Below are 23,691 nucleotides of genomic sequence, written 5' to 3' on the forward strand. Positions count from 1 at the left end.
AAATACCTGGACAGTTATGATCATTACATGTTTGGGTTTCTTCCCATGTACCGGAGCAGTTAGAGCCACCAAACAACGGCGTGGGGTTTATGCAATTCCTGTACCTTGTCCTATATCCACTATTACATGATTGTGAACATAAACCCCAGCTACTCCACTCGCCAAATCCACCATTAATCGGACAAGGGTTCGTATTACAATCCATACTTTCTTTCTCTTCACCAAAACAAGGCCGACCTCCATGCCTTGGTTGGGGATTCTTACAAAGTCTGTTTCTTTCACGCCTTCCCCCTCCACAAGAAACATTACAGTGTGTCCAGGTACTCCATATAGCCCAGTTACCATGAACAGGACATTTCTTTATGAGACATTCCTCTCTTTCATTGTTAATACCACTACAGTTCCTTCCATTATACATTGGCGATGGGTTAGTACAGCTGCGATTTCTAGTCCTTTGCCCCAGGCCGCATGTTTGTGAACAAGAACTCCAGTCACTCCACTGACTAAACCCACCATCTACTGGACATGACATTGTATTGCAGTCTTTTTCCTCGTGATTTTCTCCAGAACAGGATTGTCCGCCGTAGCGTGGAAAGGGTGTATCACACGTTCTTCTTCGTACACGCATTCCTCCTCCACATGAAACGTCACATTGTGTCCACGTTGACCATAAACTCCAACCTCCATCCACAGGACAGAGTGTTATAAGACAATCCTCAGTCTCATGGAAATCACCAGTGCAGTTTCTTCCATTGTACTGCGGAGTTGGGTTAGAACATGAACGACCTCTAGATTTTGATCCCAGTCCACAAGATTTTGAACATGAGCTCCAATTATTCCAAGAACTGAATCCGCCATGAATAGGGCAGGGACTAGAATTGCATGTTTGTGTCTCTGCATTTGTTCCACGGCATTGAAGACCTCCATTTTGCGGGCTTGGGTTTGTACAGTTTCTGATTCTTTGTTGATATCCGCTTCCACATGATACACTACAGTCTCTCCAAGCCGTCCAATCACCCCATTGTCCATCGACTGGGCAACCAGCTATCGTGCATGGTACATTTTCCCAATACCGTCCTGTACAATTTCGACCATTATTTGTTGGCACTGGGTTAGTGCAAGTACGACTTCTTGTTTTCGTTCCAGAACCACAAGTCCTACTGCATTGTGTCCATGTAGACCATTCACTGAACCCCCCATCGACAGACGCTATAATAGACATTTTGTGTAAATTGCAGTAAATCTATTTTATGAATTATCTGTTCCAAAGAACTTTTTACAATCTTTGAAATGACAAAAAAAATATTCTTCATAGTTTAACAATCTCGTAATTCAATAAAACCATTATAAAGAAATACCTTCGCATGTTCTGTTTTGCACTGCATTCTGAATTTGTGGAAGGGCTGTAAAAGAAGAAACTTGGAACACATGTTCATTACTGGGTGAAGAAGCTATTGCTTTAAGTTCCTCTGTATCTGGACCACTACCAACTCCAATTGCAAATATTCGTACTTCTTGACTGCGAAGTTGAGCTGCTTGTTGCTTTGTTTCATCGGAATTGGTAGATTTTCCATCCGTACATAGAATGACAATATTAGCAGCATCTGGCCGCCTGACGTTAAATATCGATTGTCTTACATATCTGAGAGCATCACCGGTCTGTGTGGAGCCTCCAGATCTAAAAGCAATAGTGTCCACAGCAGATAAAATGTCAGGGAGGTGAACATAATCAGCAAACCCAAACTTCTTAGTCACAGTTCCACTGAAAGTAATCACACCAAATCTAAATAGCACTGAATTTAGACCCCGGATGACGTCTTTCACAAAGGTTTTCATTTTGATGAAATTATCTGATCCGACACTGCCACTGTCGTCCATTACTATCAAGATATCAGCAGTTCCACAACCTTATAAAAGGTGAAATACAAACATAAAATGTACTGTAGTACGGTTTTTGTGGACGAGTGAAATATTGTACTGCAACCATTATCTCAAATTTACACAGTAAGTTTATTTAAATTCGTTCGTAATAAAGTTTATTCTTATGCCAAACTGTGTACCCCAGCATTGGCCCATCCCTTATCCCCATGGCAATCTTTACACATATATGAATCTTTGGGATCGATCACTGTTCGTTATCGTCATCTTTTCCTTTCAATGTTCTTGCAAATCAATATAAATTATCCTAAAGATCTAGTAATAATTTTGTTTTAGTCTTCTTTTATCATTTATAGATACATAGATACATATATATACATACATATGTATGTATATATATATATATATATATATATATATATATATATATATATATATATAATATCACAAAATATTTTCTGCAAGCGCTTTCGCCATGTTAGGCTCTTCAGGCAGTTATACAAATGTCAGGTAGGTTACCTAGTAACGTCCAAAAGCAAAAGTTCATTGTGACGTCATAATAGATCAAGGTAGCGTAAAGTTGCCGTATTAGATAATGTATAAATATTGCATTAACTTGAACACATAATATGCATAAAATCTTACAATATGTTATATAATAAAGTATCATTTTCCATTAAGTTTTGGTTTAAAGAGTTTGATAAAGTAGTCCTCTTTTGCCAAATGTAGATTTTCATTTCCATTGGGAAGTTTATAAAAATATTCCTTTGCCGCATTTTGCAAAATGTTCACAACATTGTGTATTACGCACACAAGGGTCTTTAATTTGTTGTTTGTGTATACGAACCCGGGCATTTAGTTTTCCCGTTTGTCCAATATAGAATTCTTTGCACATCGGACAGATTGCACAGTAGATAACGTTTTCGAATTTACAGTTCATTGGTGAGTTGGTTCTAATTTCCATTCCTGATTTAAGTTGGATTCTATTTCCCTCTTCTAAATATGTACACGTTCCGCATTTATATATATATATATATAAAGTACTCAAATATGATAAATAAACAATTGCTGAAATTTCAGCTTACTGCGCGCATTATTTTTATCAATAAAAGTGTGTTGTTTACGATAATACCGGACAACTCTCGTATTACTTTTAAGAAGATGTTCCTTTTATATTAATAATCAATGAAAAACAATCATTTGATAACCCTCCCCACTGAGGCTCCATTTTAATTCGAGGAATAATTTATAGAAATTTTAATCTAAACTACATCGTCTTCTTGTATATTATTTCGATTTATTGATGAAGCTATTTCCGTAAAAAGGGATAGCCGCTTTATTCAAAAAGGAATTTGCCATAAAAATGAAAATTAAAAATGCTACAACTGAGATACAATTTTGACTTACATTTTCATCCTGCTTATATACTAGGAAAAAAAATTAGAAATCACTAACTGCTTAACACATCATTTTTGTTTTGGAATTGTGTGTTTCTTAAACAGTGATCCATACCGTTTACACTGCTTTCTTTTAATCTACAAGACACCCCAGCGTCCTCACTATGCTGACAGTTATGTCTATTCCAGCCACGGTGCCGACATTGTGAAATGAACCGCTCACTTCCTGTGCAACCGACATCATCAAGCAATATTGGACCCACACCATTAGGAAACGATCCTCCGCCTTTTGCAATGGAGTTGTTTCTAATGTACAAAATTTTTCGTAATATAATTCAGAAAATGAAGAACAAAATCCGATTCTGATAAATATAATATAATTAAAGTGACCATGCGTCTTTTACATACAAAAATAGCATCATTTACACACACATAAGAAAAATTATTGGTACATATGAGTTACTGTAACCATGTAAATCTTTTTAAATGGTACTTGCCATCTTTACCAACAAAGTGTTTCTGATCCGCTCAGTTCATCCCTTCACTTTTCAGAGCAGAGCAGAAACACTTAATTAGTATGTTCAGTTTTTCAAGATCAAACAAGTTTTTATAAAGTGAAAATACAATATTTTCGTTAAGTATTTGATATCTATCCAATACATGTAACCGGCCAGTAGAACGCGGGAAGGGGTGGGGTGGGGTGGTGGGTGGCGGCCCCCACTTTTTTCTGAATATAGTATTTTGCTATTAGTAAAATTTCCTTCAGATGCTAGTTGCCCCCCCCCCCCCCACTTTTTGATGTTGTAAGATCGAGCATTGGCAATTTCCAGGATTTGGACAGTAAATTAGCTTTTTTGTTTTGCTTGTCAGATAATTTTGGGACGTTAGACCCCTTGTCTGATTTTTTGGGGGAAGTTGCCCCCCCCCCCCACTTTTGAAATCGTTGCTACGGGTCTGATGTATAAAAGCATCTTGATATAATTTCAGTTTATTTATTTCCTCACCTTGTGTGAGTTAGTTAAAAGCTTCCAAATATAATTATGAGAAAATCACCTCGAAAATCCTAGCATTGAGCAGATCACTGCTGCGTCCTCATTATCCCATCCGTCATCGCAGATTGTTCCCCACGAACCTTCATGATGTATTTCAACTCGACCTTCTAAAGACGTATTCCCGCCGACTAGTCGCACAGCTTCATCTGTTTAAAAATACACATGTTGGTTAAGGGCCGTATAGGAAATACGCCTTAAAATACCCCAGTAATGTATAAAATCTGATTAGTTTTAAAATATATGATTTATGATGAATATTTGCATCTTTCTATCAGGTATGTGCTGAGTTCGACCAAAACAAAGTTTCTTGAATTAATTTTATCAGTTTTAAAAATGACTTGCTGGTCCTTATAATCAAGCAAACAATTTTTATACTAGAACCATGGATTAAACGATGATTCAAAAAGGTTTAAGGTTCATCGATACTCCGATAAGAGAGATAACTCTTAATGGCATAAATGTCTAAACTCATAAAATACATTTCTTTTGGAAAATCATAAGCGTTAAAGAAACATTTTATATAAGTGAGCAGAGGGTTTATGAAACTTAATGTACTTTCATAATAAGACCAGCTAAGATCCATCCTGGGAGTTTTAGTAGATTATGCCATGCAAATACTCGGCTATAGTATAAACGCATCTCAGTAGGATTAGAAAGAGTAAAAATTAATATTTTCAAAGGCTATGAATTTTCAATACGTGAACGATCCATGTAGCCCTACCCTGGAGTTCGAACTTGGTCCAGGGGTAAAATTTTAGAATTTTTCCTGGGGGTTAAATGTTTATAATTAATTGTGATATAAGTCTATGTAATATGTAAATGTAGTTTTAGTCATTTGTTAGTTTTAATAAATGACATTTTCACAAAAACAAGCTGCGAATAGCCAGAATTGTCTCCCCTCATTACAAGGAAAATTTGTGGATATAAATGTTTATCATATCATAGAAATGATTTGCTTGCTTACGTCCATGTGAAGTGTATTGCCACTATACATTCACGACCGACCAACCTCCATCCTGGAGTCTGAGCCATGTTAATGTTCCAGTAAATGCATCTTCCAAAACTAAATACCTATCATCCGAAGGTTAGGCAAGCAAGGTTGGTCATTGTTAATTTTTTTTTCCATGAAAAATTTACCTGCACTAACATCAGAAGCATTGAATAGTATACACTCTACTAGCATTATCAAATTATCTTTTTATAACACTTGAACTTAAGCTGTTTGAGAATAGAAGTAATCTTTGAACTCATGAAGAAAATAAAGGTCATGTGTAGCATCCAAAGCATGAATGGTATTATGCATCCCAGGATGTTTAATGTATGTAAGATTAGTTAAGGACGAACATTTTAGTTCATACTCAAGAAAAACAGGATCCTTTACGCTTATATAGATTGAAAAATCCATATCATGATGACTAAAGTGGGGACAAACATGGTTTGTTTGGCTACTTTTTAAAATTTGAGAGAAGGAGCAATTACTGACAAGAAAGTGTTTTGGTTGGATGGTGACAATAACAAAAAACCTGGACCACCGTTAGAAAACAGAGTCAAAACAAATTAGCAGTAATTATGTTCCCCAAACGAAGTTTGGGAACATATTGTTTTTACTCTGTTTCTTATTATTATTAGGTCTTCCGTTCACAACGGAAGACCTGTAGTGATTGTATTGTTTCTTTTTATTAAGTCTTCCGTTCACAACGGAAGACTTATAGTGATTGTATTGTTTCTTTTTAAGTCTTCCGTTCACAACGGAAGACTTATAGTGATTGTATTGTTTCTTTTTATTATTATTATTATTATTATTATTCCTCCCAAATTTTGTGAGCGCGATTACTCAGAGATGGTTGGATAGATTTTCACAATTTTTCACATGATAGTAGGCTGATATATGAAGTTTATATAAAATTCCGTTTTTTGAAAAATTCACTTCCGGTCCGAAGTTACGGCCGAATTTCCAATTTTTAAATGGACTTTTGTCCGGAATTTTTCTCGGAAATGGTTTGAGGTAAAGATGTGAAATTTACAGGGGTATTAGATCATGACATTCTCTTTGTTTCGAAGTTGTTTTCGTGTGTTTCCGGTACTTCCTGTCCGAACCGGAAGTGAACTTGTGTTTGGTCAATTTTCAACTTTTTTGTTTTTTACTATTTTTTCAAAATATTATTATGTATAACAGAGGTTATTCTACAAATACTAAATATATAATTTGTTTTGAAATCAGATTCCACATTTTGCAGATTTTCGGTACCCTCATTTTCACTATTTACCTAGTGTGTAGACAATGGGCAAAGAAAGATAACTCTGACTTGTAAGTGAGAATAGAACTTTCGAGATAAAGGCGGAAATAGTATCGATGACGTTAGAGACATATACACTCTCCATATCAAAATATTTAGACGTTCTATATTCACTCTTCAAAATTTAAGAGGACGTTGGTTACCGCTTCCAGTGCATGTAAAGTTTGAAGTTGCCAGTGTAGTGTAAGTCTGTATTGACAGTTAGTTAATTTACACATGAATATATCTAAAAAAAATTAATATATATATATGCTAGGTAGCTAATTCAAGTAAGCACTGAATATACATTTATAGTGATGGACAGGCATGCAGTTTTATCTATTTCGTATATTAAGTTCAGAATACGATAGTTATAAGCCTTCTATAATGCAGACGATTTATTATTCTCTATGATCTGAATGCGAAATTATCCCGATTTCCGAGTTTTACTTTCGATATTAAAAAATATTACATACACTCAAAAAAGGAATTAAGCGATAGAAAATTGTAATACAGTACTGTTTTAAAGCCTTTATAAATAAATTGATATCTGCCACTGAAAAGAAAGAAAATCAATCTATAGATTAGATTTGGTTATTACATATATATCTGATAAAAGGTTAAATTATTTATGACACATGATCTATACTCTATATACCCAAGGAATTATAAAAGATGTGAAAAGGCGATTCTTGGATTCTTGTGAAATACTCAAAGAGTTAAAGAGTGTGTGAAATAATGGTACGCTATATGTTTCTTTTGAAAAAAAAAAAAAAACGATAAAAAAATTGTACAAGTCTGTTGATATGTGGGATAAGTATATCTGAATGAACACAATTTTATGCAATGATATATAATTATGTACATGCAACTGACGTCCGTTCTTTTCCTTGTAATTCATAAAATTATCTAATTCCTTTGAAGCCCCCCCCCCCCCCCCCGTCTTGAATTTGAATTATATATTCGTTTTAGATTTAAATCTGGAACATGTGAATAACATTACCATTTACATGTATACAGAATTTCATATTTTATAATTATGAAATGTTCAATTTACATGTCTGAGAGAGAGAGAGAGAGGAGAGATTCCCTCTTAATCCCGATCCAGACCAAAAATTAGTTCTTTATCGATCACACCCATTCTTTATTAGATGTTTTCTGATTTCATAGTCAGTCATGGTCACATCCTGTATATTTTTCAGCTTAAAAAGTATCACACGAAGTGCACGTGTGTTGACCTGTCAATCAAAATCACTTGACGCTGTATGCACTGCAATTAAGTAGCCTGAGTTCGAAATGATCTTGAAGTATGATCTTTAAGTAAATCTGCTGCAACAAACTTGTGAAAAAATAGAATAAAATAAAAAATAAAATATCTCGGTATTATGAACTTCGACTGTGGGACGTGGAGACCGGTCCTTTCGATGAGATCGTATAAATCGAGGTCCCTTGTCGCAGAAGATGCTGGCATAAAAAAGATTCCCCACTGCTCAATTGCGATAAATGCCAAAGTATAGGACAAAAATTTACAGTCTCTACCGGCGAGTGGTGGCGTCTCCATGTGAGTGAAAAATTCTGGAGAGGGACGTTAAACAACATACGTATAATCAATCAATCAATCAATCAATCGATTGCTGAAGAATTACTGTAATTGAATAATTTGTCTTATAGGTATGTTGTCAAATCTTGATATTATAACTTTACAAAACTCAGTGACTTTACGTTTAATGTGATACTAAATTAATTCATTATATTTTTTTATAACACCATCACAATTATGCCAAAACATACACACAGTGAAGTTTATGATAGTACGGTGTTCGTTCGTCTGTTTGTTTGTCTTAGAAATGATTGCAAACATTTTTTTTTTAAATTGCTAATGATATACGTATATCTCTTATAGGTGCCAAATGTATTATACAAGATTGATAATGAAAATCAAAGTACCTTAATTACTGAAAGGACTTTTTTCCAGTTATTTTTTTCTTTCACAGTAAATATGATATGTATGTTTTTTACACAGAAAAAAGCAAATTCTTACAGATTTAGAAGAACGGAAGACTTTTTTGTTGCCATGGCAACAAGAGTCTAGTTATTATTATTATTATTATTATTATTATTATTCCTCCCAAATTTTGTGAGCTCGATTACTCAGAGATGGTTGAATAGATTTTCACAATTTTTCACATGATAGTAGACTGATATATGAAGTTTATATAAAATTCCGTTTTTTGAAAAATTCACTTCCGGTCCGAAGTTTCGGCCGAATTTCCAATTTTTAAATGGACTTTTGTCCGGAATTTTTCTCGGAAACGGTTTGAGGTAAAGATGTGAAATTTACAGGAGTATTAGATCATGACATTCTCTTTGTTTCGAAGTTGTTTTCGTGTGTTTCCGGTACTTCCTGTCCGAACCGGAAGTGAACTTGTGTTTGGTCAATTTTCAACTTTTTTGTTTTTTAATATTTTTTCAAGATATTATTACGTATAACAGAGGTTATTCTACAAATACTAAATATATAATTTGTTTTGAAATCAGATTCCACATTTTGCAGATTTTCGGTACCGTCATTTTCCCTATTTACCTAGTGTGTAAACAATGGGCAAAGAAAGATAACTCTGACTTGTAAGTGAGAATAGAACTTTCGAGATAAAGGCGGAAATAGTATCGATGACGTCAGGGACATATACACTCTCCATATCAAAATATTTAGACGTTCTATATTCACTCTTCAAAATTTAAGAGTACGTTGGTTACCGCTTCCAGTGCATGTAAAGTTTGAAGTTGCCAGTGTAGTGTAAGTCTGTATTGACAGTTAATTGATTTACACATGAATATATGTAAAAAAAAATTACTATATCTGCTAGGTATGTAATTCAAGTAAATATATTATAAGCACTGAATATACATTTATAGTGATGGACAGGCATGCAATTTATCTATCTCGTATAGTAAGTTCGGAATAAGATAGTTACTAAGCCTTCTATAATGCAGACGATTTATTATTCTCTATGATTTGAATGCGAAATTATCCCGATTTCCGAGTTTTATTTTCGATATTAAAAAATATTAAGTACACTTAAAAAGGAACTGAGCGATAGAAATTTGTAATACAGACTGTATTAAAGCCTTTGGAAATAAATTGATATTTGTCACTTAAAAGAAAGAAAATCAGTATATACATGTAGATTAGATTTGGTTATTACATGTATTTTTGATAAAAAGTTGAATTATTTATGTCACATGATCTATATTCTATATACCCAAGGAGTTATAAAAGATGTGAAAAGGCGATTCTTGGATTCTTGTCAAAACTCCAGAGTTAAAAAAAATATGTGAAAATGCGATTCTGTGTGAAATAATGCTACTCCGTATGTTTCTTTTGAGAAAAAAAAAACATGATAAAAAAATTGCACAGGTCCTCTTGATATGTGGGATAAGTATATACATGTACCTGAATGAACACAATTTTATGTAATGAAATATAATTATGTACATGCAACTGACGTCCGTACTTTTCCTTATAATTCATAAATTTATAATGCAACTATCTAATTCCTTTGAAGCTCTCCCCCCCCCCCCCCCCCGTCTTGATTAATATTTAGAGACGTTCGTGCAGCTAGGCATTTGAATTATATATTCGTTTTAGATTTAAATCTGGAACATGTGAATATAATTACCATTTACATGTATACAAAATTTCATATTCTATAATGGTAGATTTGTCATTATGAAATGTTCAATTTACGTCTGAGAGAGAGAGAGGGGGGGGGGGAGAGATTCCCTCTTAATCCCGATCCTCCTATCTATTTACATAGACCAAAAATTAGTTCTATATCAGTCACACCCATTCTTTATTAAATGTTTTCTGATTTCATAGTCAGTCATGGTCACATTCTGTATATTTTTCTGCTTAAAAAGTATCACACGAAGTGCACGTGTGTTGACCTGTCAATCAAGATCACCCGCGCTGTCTGCACTGCAATAAAATAGCCTGAGTTCGAAATGATCTTGAAGTATGATCTTTAAGTAAATCCAATGCAACAAACTTGTGAAAAAATAAAATAAAATAAATAAAATATCTCGGTATTATAAACTTCGATTGTGGGACGTGGAGACTGGTCCTTTGGATCCTTTAAATCGAGGTCCCGTGTCGCAGAAGGTGCTGGCACAAAAAAGATTCCTCACTGATCAATGGCGATAAGTGCCAAAGTATAGGACAAAAATTTGCAGTCTCCACCGGCGAGTGCTGGCGTCTCCATGTGAGTGTTAATTTCTCGAGAGGGACGTTAAAGAACGAACAAACAAAAAAAAAATCAAATTTGAGAATTTATCATATATACACCCGTAGTTGGTGCATCACTTTTATTTAAACTTTGGAAGGATGACCAAGAAAAATTTAATTAGAAATTTTAATGAACTAAGCAAACAACCTACTCATTGTTAACACTTTGACCTGTTTCAAAGAAAGTGGGTCCCAACAGTAACGCACTAAATTCACTTGACTCTGACACAGATTTAGTGTTTCGGTGGTGCAATACGAGGCTTATATTAGAATTTTAAATAGGTAATTAATTAGCTGTGAATTTGCCATCATCGGAAAGACGTGTTACTGACTAAACATTTAATACAAGTATGAAAACGGGCATCTCCAGCATACGTTTGAATTCTACATATTATTCACATGAATAGAATGGATTGATCATAACACGAGAGCGTTTAATTATCTAATACGCTAAATGTTTTTCTTGTCATATAATGTGAGGATTTGACCAGTGTGATAAATGGGCCAAATGATTCTAAGAGAAGAAGATGAATAGTCAATCAATCAATCAATCAATCGATTGCTGAATAATTACTGTAATTGAATAATCTTTCTTATAGGTATGCTGTCAAATCTTAATATTATATTATATTCAAAACTCAGTGACTTTACGTTTAATTTGATACTAACTTAATTCTTTATATTTTTTTTTATAACACCATCACAATTATGCCAGAACATATACACAGTAAAGTTTATGATAGTACGGTGTTCGTTCGTCTGTTTGTTTGTCTTAGAATTGATTGCAAACATTTTTTTTAAATGCTAATTATCCTTGCTCTATGATATACGTAAATATCTCATAGGTGCCAAATGCATTATACAAGATTGATCGTGAAAATCAAAGTACCTTAAGTACTGAAAGGACTTTCCTCCAGTTATTTATTTCTTTCACAGTAAATATGATATGTATGTTTTTTACACAGAAAAAAGCAAATTCTTACAGATTTAGTAGAACGGAAGACTTTTTTGTTGCCATGGCAACAAGAGTCTAGTTATTATTATTATTATTCCTCACAAATTTTGTGAGCGCGATTACTCAAAGATTTTTCGATAGATTTTCACAATTTTTTACAGGATAATAAGTTGATATGTGAAGTTTATATAAAATTCCGTTTTTTGAAAAATTCACTTCCGGTCCGAAGTTATGACCGAATTTCAAATTTTAAAATGCACTTTTGTCCGGTGTTTTTCTCAAAAGGGGTTTGAGGTTTAGATGTGAAATTTACAGGAATAATAGATCATCACATTCTTTTTGTTTCTACGTGATTTTTGTTTGTGTCTGGAACTTCCTGTCCAAACCGGAACTGAATTTGTGTTTCAGTCAATTTTCGACTTTTTTGTTTTTAAATATTTTTTCAAGATATTTTTAGGCATAATAGAGATACGTCCATAAGTGCCAAATATTTGATTTGTTTTGAAATCAGATCACCCGTTTTGTAGATTTCAGCTATTTTCGGTTTGCTTAAAAAAATCAAAGTACTGAAAGTACTGAGAGGGCATTTCTTACTTTAACGTACATGAAGGTTATGTTTACACGTTTCTCTGCATACAAAAATCAATACATACAGTATCATATATCAGAATGAAGACCACATTTAATTGCAGTAAATATCAAAGTACCTGAAGTACTGAGAGGACTGTTTTAGATACCCACTTTTTTTCTTACTACAGTATAGTATAAACAAGCCTGTTTTTCTATACATAAAAATCAATGCACACAATAAGTTATCTATGGAAGCTATTTTCATTAGCCAATAAAAATCGAAGTACCGTAAGGACTGAAAGGATATTTAGTATTGTTTTTTACTTTGACTTATATATAGATGTTTCTCTAAATGCAAAATTCAATTCATACACTACATGTTTTATAATTTCTCATGTTTATATATAAGTACGGTGGATACTTTCATTTTAGCAGTGAAAATCAAAGTACTGTAAGAACTGACAGGTTGTTTTCTAGATACCCCTCCCCCCCCCCCATTTAACTTTTAAATTTAAAAATAGTTTAAATATGCTTCTACTAATGAAAAAATATGCATACAATTTCATATATAAGGACAACAGATACATTAATTTTTGCAGTAAAAATCAATGGATGACAAGTACCGAAAGGACAAATTTTAGATTCTTTACAACTTAATTATTACATACTGTACACGTTTCTCTACAGAAAAAAAAAACAATGCAAACGATATCATATAGGAACGGAAGACCTTTTTGTTGCCATGGCAACAAGAGTCTAGTTATGTTCCCCAAACGGAGTTTGGGAACATATTGTTTTTACTCTGTTTCTTATTATTATTATTAAGGTCTTCCGTTTCAGGCGGAAGACCTTATAGTGATTCTACTGTTTATTATTATTATTATTTTTTTCCCGTTTTTTGTCCAAGCGATTTCTCAGAGATGGCTCGATGGATTTTCTTGAAACTTTCAGGGATTATGACAAATAAAATAAACTAAAAACATTTTTAAAGATTTTGCCAAATTCACTTCCGGTCGTCAGATATGTCCAATTTCCGTTTTTTCAAAAGAGATCATGTCCGGACGATATCTCAGAAACGGTAAAAGATTAAGACTTCAAACTTTAAGGGATTATAGATCATGACAAGTACGTTTGCAGAATATGTTTAAATCTGTCAGCCGTCACTTCCGGTTGTCACAGGAGGAGATCAAATAAATCGAAAATTTCAACTTTTCTTATTTTAATTAAATCTTGCATCGCATTATTGCATCTGTTTAACAGTTTCGAAATATGTTAGTCCCACCGGAAACAGAAACGTCAACTTCCGGTTATAGGAGAAAAACTACATAATTTGAGTATTTTACTTTCCAATAAATATCGCTTATAGATGAAGTATTTGAAATGATTTTTAGATATGTTATTTAGACTGCAAATGTCTAGAGTAACGTCAAATATCTTGGTAAAATTCACTTCCGGTTGCGTGTTTTACTGTCCGCAAAATAAGAACTTGTCAAAGTGAGATCTCAGAAACGGTAAGAGATTAAGACACCAAACTTATATGAGTAATAGAATTTAATGAGTAGGCAAAACTTTTTGGGTTAATAGCGTCAGCCGTCACTTCCGGTCGTTACAGGAAGTGATCAAAGAAATCGAAAATTTAAACTTTTCACTTTTGAAATAAAACTTGCATCATATAATTGAATCTCATTCACAGTTTCTATATGTGTTGGTCTCACTGGAAACAAAAAACGACACTTTCCGATTATAAAAGAGAAACTATGTTATTGGGATTTTTAACATTCCCAAAAATATCACTTATTGATAAAGTTTTTGAAATGATTTTTACATATGTTATTGAGACTGCAATTGTCTAGTGTGAAGTCAACCATCTTAGGAAAATGCACTTCCGGTCGCGTGTTTTTCTGTCCTCAAGTTGAGATTTTGTTCACCTAAATGCTCAAAAACACTACATGACTGAAGTCAAAAACTTTCAGAACTTATAGTTAGTTACCAGTTTATCTACATCATGTAAAAATCGTACGTTGTGGTCACTTCCGGTCGTGACAGGAAGCGATGCAAAAAAGTGAATTTTTAAAGTTTTTTTTTTTTTTTTTTTTTTGCAGAAATGTTTGGCTAATGCAGATGTTAGATAGTCCATTACCATGCAAATTATTTTTATACATTTTATTCGTTTGGAGCACTTTCGTTCATGACGAAGTACATAAAGAAAACAGAAAAGTAATTCCGTTTGTTTTTATCTGTATCTACATATCTTTAGAAGCCTTGAGATAACTTTTGTTATTATTTAGAGTAATCTTATTGAGATGATTGTGGGCTTTTTTTTTCAAAGAAGTCAAGAAAACGGAAGACCTGTTATTGCCTAGGCAATAAGTATCTAGTTAAGTCTTCCGTTCACAACGGAAGACTTATAGTGATTGTATTGTTTCTTTTTAGGTCTTCCGTTCACAACGGAAGACCTATAGTGATTGTATTGTTTCTTTTTATTATTATTATTATTATTCCTCCCAAATTTTGTGAGCGCGATTACTCAGAGATGTTTCGATAGATTTTCACAATTTTTTACAGGATAATAGGTTAATATGTGAAGTTTATATAAAATTCCGTTTTTTGAAAAATTCACTTCCGGTCCGAAGTTATGACCGAATTTCAAATTTTAAAATGTACTTTTGTCCGGTGTTTTTCTCAAAAGCAGTTTGAGGTAAAGATGTGAAACTTACAGGAATAATAGATCATGACATTCTCTTTGTTTCTACGTGATTTTCGTTTGTGTCTGGAACTTCCTGTCTGAACCGGAAGTGAATTTGTGTTTCAGTCATTTTTCGACTTTTTTGTTTTTAAATATATTTTGAAGATATCTTTAGGCATAATAGAGATAGGTCCATAAGTGCCAAATATATGATTTGTTTTGAAATCAGATAACACGTTTTGTAGATTTCAGCTACTTTCGTTTTGGTTTAAAAAATCAAAGTACTGAAAGTACTGAAAGGGCATTTCTTACTTTAACTTACATGAAGGTTATGTTTACATGTTTCTCTGCTTACAAAAATCAATACATACAGTATCATATATAAGAATGAAGACTACATTTAATTGCAGTAAATATCAAAGTACCTGAAGTACTGAGAGGACTGTTTTAGATACCCAATTTTTTCTAACTACAGTGTAGTATAAACAGGCATGTTTTTCTATACATAAAAATCAATGCATACAATAAGTTACCTATGGAAGCTATTTTCATTAGCCAATAAAAATCAAAGTACCGTAAGGACTGAAAAGATATTAAGTATTGTTTTTTTTACTTTGACTTACATATAGATGCTTCTCTAAATGCAAAATTCAATTCCACACTACATGTTTTATAATTTATTATGTTTATATATAAGGATGGTGGATAGTTTCATTTTAGTAGTGAAAATCAAAGTACTGTAAGAACTGACAGGTTGTTTTCTAGATCCCCCCCCCCCCCCAAATTAACTTTTAAATTTAAAAATAGTTTAAATACGCTTCTACTAATGAATAAAAACATGCATACAATTTCATATAAAAGGACAACAAATACATTCATTTTTGCAGTAAAAATCAATGAACTGCAAGTACCGAAAGGACAAATTTTAGATTCTTTACAACTTAATTATTACATACTGTACACGTTTTTCTACATAAAAAAACAATGCAAACGGTATCATATAAGAACGGAAGACCTTTTGTTGCCATGGCAACAAGAGTCTAGTTATTATTATTATTATTATTATTATTCCTCCCAAATTTTGTGAGCGCGATTACTCAGAGATGGTTGGATAGATTTTCACAATTTTTCACATGATAATAGGCTGATATATGAAGTTTATACAAAATTCCGTTTTTTGAAAAATTCACTTCCGGTCCGAAGTTACGGCCGAATTTCCAATTTTTAAATGGACTTTTGTCCGGAATTTTTCTTGGAAACGGTTTGAGGTAAAGATGTGAAATTTACAGGGGTATTAGATCATGACATTCTCTTTGTTTCGAAGTTGTTTTCGTGTGTTTCCGGTACTTCCTGTCCGAACCGGAAGTGAACTTGTGTTTGGTCAATTTTCAATTTTTTTGTTTTTTAATATTTTTTCAAGATATTATTATGTATAACAGAGGTTATTCTACAAATACTAAATATATAATTTGTTTTGAAATCAGATTCCACATTTTGCAGATTTTCGGTACCCTCATTTTCCCTATTTACCTAGTGTGTAGACAATGGGCAAAGAAAGATAACTCTGACTTGTAAGTGAGAATAGACCTTTCGAGATAAAGGCGGAAATAGTATCGATGACGTTAGAGACATATACACTCTCCATATCAAAATATTTAGACGTTCTATATTCACTCTTCAAAATTTAAGAGGACGTTGGTTACCGCTTCCAGTGCATGTAAAGTTTGAAGTTGCCAGTGTAGTGTAAGTCTGTATTGACAGTTAGTTAATTTACACTTGAATATATCTAAAAAAAAAATTAATATATATATATGCTAGGTAGCTAATTCAAGTAAATATATTATAAGCACTGAATATACATTTATAGTGATGGACAGGCATGCAGTTTTATCTATTTCGTATATTAAGTTCAGAATACGATAGTTATAAGCCTTCTATAATGCAGACGATTTATTATTCTCTATGATCTGAATGCGAAATTATCCCGATTTCCGAGTTTTACTTTCGATATTAAAAAATATTACATACACTCAAAAAAGGAATTAAGCGATAGAAAATTGTAATACAGTACTGTTTTAAAGCCTTTATAAATAAATTGATATCTGCCACTGAAAAGAAAGAAAATCAATCTATAGATTAGATTTGGTTATTACATATGTATTTGATAAAAGGTTAAATTATTTATGACACAGGATCTATACTCTATATACCCAAGGAATTATAAAAGATGTGAAAAGGCGACTCTTGGATTCTTGTGAAATACTCAAAGAGTTAAAGAGTGTGTGAAATAATGGTACGCTATATGTTTCTTTTGAAAAAAAAACATGATAAAAAAATTGTACAAGTCTGTTGATATGTGGGATAAGTATATCTGAATGAACACAATTTTATGCAATGATATATAATCATGTACATGCAACTGACGTCCGTACTCTTCCTTGTATTTCATAAAATTATCTAATTCCTTTGAAGCCCCCCCCCCCCCCCCCGTCTTGAATTTGAATTATATATTCGTTTTAGATTTAAATCTGGAACATGTGAATAACATTACCATTTACATGTATACAGAATTTCATATTTTATAATTATGAAATGTTCAATTTACATGTCTGAGAAAGAGAGAGAGATAGAGAGGAGAGATTCCCTCTTAATCCCGATCCAGACCAAAAATTAGTTCTTTATCGGTCACACCCATTCTTTATTAGATGTTTTCTGATTTCATAGTCAGTCATGGTCACATCCTGTATATTTTTCAGCTTAAAAAGTATCACACGAAGTGCACGTGTGTTGACCTGTCAATCAAAATCACTTGACGCTGTATGCACTGCAATTAAGTAGCCTGAGTTCGAAATGATCTTGAAGTATGATCTTTAAGTAAATCTGCTGCAACAAACTTGTGAAAAAAATAGAATAAAATAAAAAATAAAATATCTCGGTATTATGAACTTCGATTGTGGGACGTGGAGACCGGTCCTTTGGATGAGATCGTATAAATCGAGGTCCCTTGTCGCAGAAGATGCTGGCATAAAAAAGATTCTCCACTGCTCAATTGCGATAAATGCCAAAGTATAGGACAAAAATTTACAGTCTCCACCGGCGAGTGGTGGCGTCTCCATGTGAGTGAAAAATTCTGGAGAGGGACGTTAAACAACATACGTATAATCAATCAATCAATCAATCGATTGCTGAAGAATTACTGTTGAATAATCTGTCTTATAGGTATGTTGTCAAATCTTGATATTATAACTTTACAAAACTCAGTGACTTTACGTTTAATGTGATACTAACTTAATTCATTATATTTTTTTATAACACCATCACAATTATGCCAAAACATACACACAGTGAAGTTTATGATAGTACGGTGTTCGTTCGTCTGTTTGTTTGTCTTAGAAATGATTGCAAACATTTTTTTTTTTAAATTGCTAATGATATACGTATATCTCTCATAGGTGCCAAATGTATTATACAAGATTGATAATGAAAATCAAAGTACCTTAAGTACTGAAAGGACTTTTTTCCAGTTATTTTTTCTTTCACAGTAAATATGATATGTATGTTTTTTACACAGAAAAAAGCAAATTCTTACAGATTTAGAAGAACGGAAGACTTTTTTGTTGCCATGGCAACAAGAGTCTAGTTATTATTATTATTCTTTTTTCTTCTTATTTCTTCTCCGGTACTTTTTTGTCCGCGAGTGTTCTCGGAAACTGCTCAACCAATTGAGTTAAAACCTTTTTAGGGTTAATAGGCATGTTATGTAGATTTGCGGAACAAAGGTCATTTTGCGCGCACGTGCATGCACGTGCGTGCGCGTGCAATGGGTAAAATGACCAATATACTTGATATAGCTGTAATTTTTATATTTTTTGGTGAAATGCTTTGATACTCAGAATATAAGGATATATTAAAAGTGTGAACAAGATAACATGGTCAACATGCACATGCATGCGCGTGCGCGCACGCGCAAAGCGTAAAAAGACCAATTTACTTGATAATATCGTAACTTTTATACTTTTTGATGAAATGCTTTGATACTCAAAATATTTATATATATATAGAAAGAGTAGACAAGATGACATGGTCATCATGCACATGCATGCATATGCATGCACGTGCGCGCGTGTGCAATGTGTTAAATGACTAATATAATTAATATAGCCGTAATTTTTATATTTTTTGATGAAAAGCTTTGATATTAAGAATATATATATATATTAAAAGTGTAGACAAGATGATTTGGCCATGATGCACATGCATGCACATGCGCGCGTGTGCAATGTGTTAAATGACCAATATACTTAATATAGCCGTAACTTTTATATTTTTTGATGAAAAGCTTTGATACTATGAATTAACAGACATATTATAAGTGTACACAAAATGGCATGGTCATTATGAACATGCATGCATGTGCGCGTGCGCGCAATGCTAAGATGACCAATATGCTTGATTTAGCCGGAACTTATATATTTTTTGATGAAATGTTTTGATACTGAGAATATAAAGATGCATATATAGTATAGACGGGATGACTTGGTCATTCTGCACATGCATGCACGTGCGCGCGCGTGAAATGCAAAAAATGACCAATATACTTCATTGCTTATTTAATGAAGCTTACAGGAAAAAAGTCACCAAAAGGGAGTTGGGGAGCGTTTGGGGAACATCTGTAACGGTCCCCGTTACAATTATAACTAGTTCTTATTATTATTATTCTTTTTTTCTACTTTCTTCTCCGGTACTTTTTTGTCCGGGAGTGTTCTCATAGAACCACTCATCCGATTGACATGAAACCTTTTTAGGGTTAATAGGCATGTTGTGTAGGTGTTCGGAACGAAGGTCATTTTGCGCGCACATGCATGCACGTGCGCGCGCGTGCAATGAGTGAAATGACTGATATACTTGATGAAGCCGTAACTTTTATATTTCTTGATGAATTGCTTTGAAACTCAAAATATAAAGATATATTAGTAGTCTAGACAAGATGACATGGTCAAATTAGCGTGAACTCACGCGCATGCACGTGCGCTCTTCTCTGATTGGCTGATACAAAAATCTCAATAATTTCCTTGTTTTTTGGCAAAATACTTTGAAATTTAGAATATAAGTATATATTATAAGGTGCTACAACATGTTATATAGGAAATTTCTTGAAAACATGTGCATGCAGTTGTGCTGCAATCTGATTAGTTGAAACTTTAAATGTCTATAACTCCCTTGGTTTTCAACAAAACAGGATGAAATTTACGACATGGATAGGCACATAGAGCTCCTACATCACGATACTATCAAAATTGAATGCAAGGCCATGCATGCGCGTATGCTGAATTCTGATTGGCTAATACTTAAATGGTCACATCTCTCTTATTTATCAATGAAATTCTTTAATATTTAAAACAAATGTATGTATTGTGAGACACTATAAGAAAATAAATGTGAAAAATGTAGAAAACATGTGCAAGCACATGCACTGAAATTTGATTGGCTAATATCCATATGGCTATATCGGAGTAGTTTTCCAATAAAATACCCTTAAAAATAAAGTGTCCATCTATATTACAAAAGTATTATCTAATTTATTGAAGCTTGTAGGGAATGGGGCATCATAAGGGATTGGGGATCCGTTTGGGGAACATCTGTAACGGTTCCCGTTACAATTAGCACTAGTTATGTATTATTTTATTTTATTTAAAAGTCGTCGTCGGTGCGCTGATCATCTCCATAATTTTTTTGGTCAATTTCATATATATATATATATGTATATTTATAGTTTAGCTCATGACATGTCACGAAATTGCCTAAATCTTGATCACCAAAAATAAAATACGCAGACGATATACAGAACTGGATAGACCTACCTAAAGAACAAACTACTCCAGCATCCTCTGAATGTCCACAATTATGTTCACCCATCCTCGACTTGTTACAATGAAATAAATCTCTTTCATCTCCTTGGCATTTAACATCATCTGTCCAAATCCTCATCTGGCTATTACCTTGTCCAAAGTATGCTGATGTTTTTGCTGTGGCGGTTTTCCTGCAAATTCATCACGCAATCATATTTATATTTTTAATTAAAGAAAGGTCTAAAGTTTGGTAAATACAGAAAGTAAAATTTAGTCAATTATGGGCCAATATAAATATAACGACACAAAGATGTCTCAAACACATTACGTGGTGCTTATTCTTAGTTTCATATTTTTTAAATGTAGTTTCTACTTTAAATCCACTCATTACTTTCAAATGAAAGTATGATAAACAACAGCACACTTTTGGACTTAGCAACGACACGTAGCAGCTTTATTATATTGTACAAATATAATAATGAAAATCACATCATTATACATTATAAAGTTAAATAAAAATATAAATAAAAATTTTATCATGCTCTATGTGTCGTCCAATACTAGTATTTAAACATCTATTCACTTCTTATACTGTATAGCCTTGCTAACAAAACCGGTTCTAAAGAACCAAGTTTAATTATAAGTAAGTAAGTAATTATAGTTTAATTTTTGAAGTCCAATTTGTTCTGTTATTTTGATCCCGGTCCCAGACCTCAGATGGTCGTTTTATAGTGTCCACAAGATGATTTCAGAATTAATCTGATGTCGATAGTATGATGGCATCCAACCACATTTTTCTTGGATTGCAATCAATGGCGTGAATAGGTGTATTCCTAAAAAAACACCGCAAGGCGCGGGACTGCACCATCTCTGCACAGTAATAATTTGTAGTTCACCAAACTCGGCTGTAGTAATCTAGAATAGGAGGAACACAGTTGAGGTATAGCTTTTCGACAAGATCCGATACCTGTGAAAGTATTTCAATGTTCTACCTATTAAATCGGAAATAGACGTCCGTAAACTGCTTCTTCTCGGGCGACTTTGTCGCATGGATCATCGCTCTCTCCCAAAGAAGATCTTCCTGACACGTTTATATTCATTCTTGGAGGACATTTCCAGCAAACAACATGGATTCAAACCTGATGCTATCAAAATTCTATCTACTTATAATCTTACTGAATACCTGCAAAACTGGCTTATAAATGGGTTATGTCCAACAAAACAGTTCTGGAGAAAGATTGTGAGGTCTTCAATGTCTAAGCAACATAAATCACAGCGAAACAATAGAATGTTAAACGACAGTGATTTCCACCGTTTCCTGTCTATAACCCAAAATCAGAACCCCTGTTTCGTATGGTCAGTTCCTTCGAACTCGTATGAAATCCTGTTATGTAAATTTATTTGTAAACTCATAGCAAGTCCTCCTGAACAGATTCCAGACATCTGCAGATTCTGTGGCAAAATCTTTCTAGATATATTTATGCACATCACCTGTTCTTGCTCGCTGACATCGGATTTACGTAATTGCTGGTGGGATGACATTTCGAGGTCCACCTCTCTACAGAAATTTGTGCATTGAGAGATGACGAGATATTTCTTTTTCTTCTTGGACGTAATTCTGTTCATTCACTATTTGGAAAAGATCTTCGGCAGCTTAATGTGTCCAACTTTCGATACATAAGAAATGTTTTCACCGAGCCCTCCAATTCCAATAGTAAATTTGCCAACCGACTTACACTCACAATTTGCAGTGACCTTTAATTTACAAATTTGTGAATATATCAATACTATTTATTTATTATTTGACTAATTTATTTATCTTCTTATTTCCCTTTCACCTTGCTCGTTTAGCCGTTGATTGCATGTTATTTTGTTGTTTGTATCTATATTTACTATGTGTTTATTCTTGATTGTATATATGTACCTTTATGTCTTCATATAATCCTCTAATGAGGGAAAAAAAGTATGAATGAATGAATAAATGAACCAAACTCCGCTGTAGTAATCTAGAATAGGAGCAACACAGTTGAGGTATAGCTTTTCGAATGTTTCAAATCCGACCATTTTAAGGGAGTGTATTTTAGATATCATAGATCCAAGAGTTCGTCCTCCAGATTTTCCTAAATTTCCCACATTTCTTTTAAAATCCATAATCTTATCAAAGATTACAGCTAAATACTCGTAGAAAGGTTCATAAGTTTTTTTTTCCCGAAAGTGAACAATTTTGGATTTATTTGGATTAATCCGAAGACGCCAAATTTTTACCATGAGTCCACAACATTGAGCACGTCCTGTGTGTTCTTTTCAATCGGAGAAATGATTGCGATATCTCCCGCATACAACAGAATACACATGTACTTAAATTGTACTTAAATTGAAATTTTCTTCAATCTGTACTCCTTAATTTAATGCTTTGATGGTCGTAGCGAGATCATTGATGAAAAACGCAAGTTGCGTGGGCGACAAATTATCTCCCTGTCGAACTCCCGAGGAGCACTCGAACCACCCTGTGTAGCGGTCTCCTATCCGGATACAAGATTCAGTGTTAAGATAGAGAGATTTTATTGCATGATAGAAGTTTCTATTGATACCATTTTTCAACAGACTATATTGTAGTAATTCTCTGCCAATCGTATCAAACGCTTTTTGCAAGTACATGAATGTAACAAATGTAGATTCATTATTTTCAGTTACACTGTTTAGAGTAAATATATCATCAATACAGGATCTGTCTTTTCGAAAC

At 33.4% G+C, this 23,691-nt stretch overlaps 1 protein-coding gene across 2 annotated transcripts in view; it reads right to left on the reverse strand.

Annotated features, from left to right (window-relative positions):
• LOC133205964 (SCO-spondin-like) overlaps nucleotides 1-23,691 on the reverse strand; it is a 42,692-nt gene that overhangs the window by 8,878 nt on the left and 10,123 nt on the right. For both annotated transcript variants that reach the window (XM_061341871.1, XM_061341869.1), the window contains exons 5-9: nucleotides 20,961-21,139; nucleotides 4,329-4,473; nucleotides 3,391-3,581; nucleotides 1,359-1,907; nucleotides 7-1,209 (exon numbers count right to left, since the gene is read on the reverse strand). In XM_061341871.1, coding sequence (XP_061197855.1) covers nucleotides 7-1,209; nucleotides 1,359-1,907; nucleotides 3,391-3,581; nucleotides 4,329-4,473; nucleotides 20,961-21,139 — 2,267 coding nt within the window. The remainder of the gene's footprint in view (nucleotides 1-6; nucleotides 1,210-1,358; nucleotides 1,908-3,390; nucleotides 3,582-4,328; nucleotides 4,474-20,960; nucleotides 21,140-23,691) is intronic.

Source organism: Saccostrea echinata, unplaced genomic scaffold (assembly GCF_033153115.1).
Source record: "Saccostrea echinata isolate AGI-Se365-2 ecotype Australia unplaced genomic scaffold, CSIRO_AGI_Sech_v1 ptg000054l, whole genome shotgun sequence".
Classification (NCBI taxonomy): Eukaryota; Metazoa; Mollusca; class Bivalvia; order Ostreida; family Ostreidae; genus Saccostrea; species Saccostrea echinata.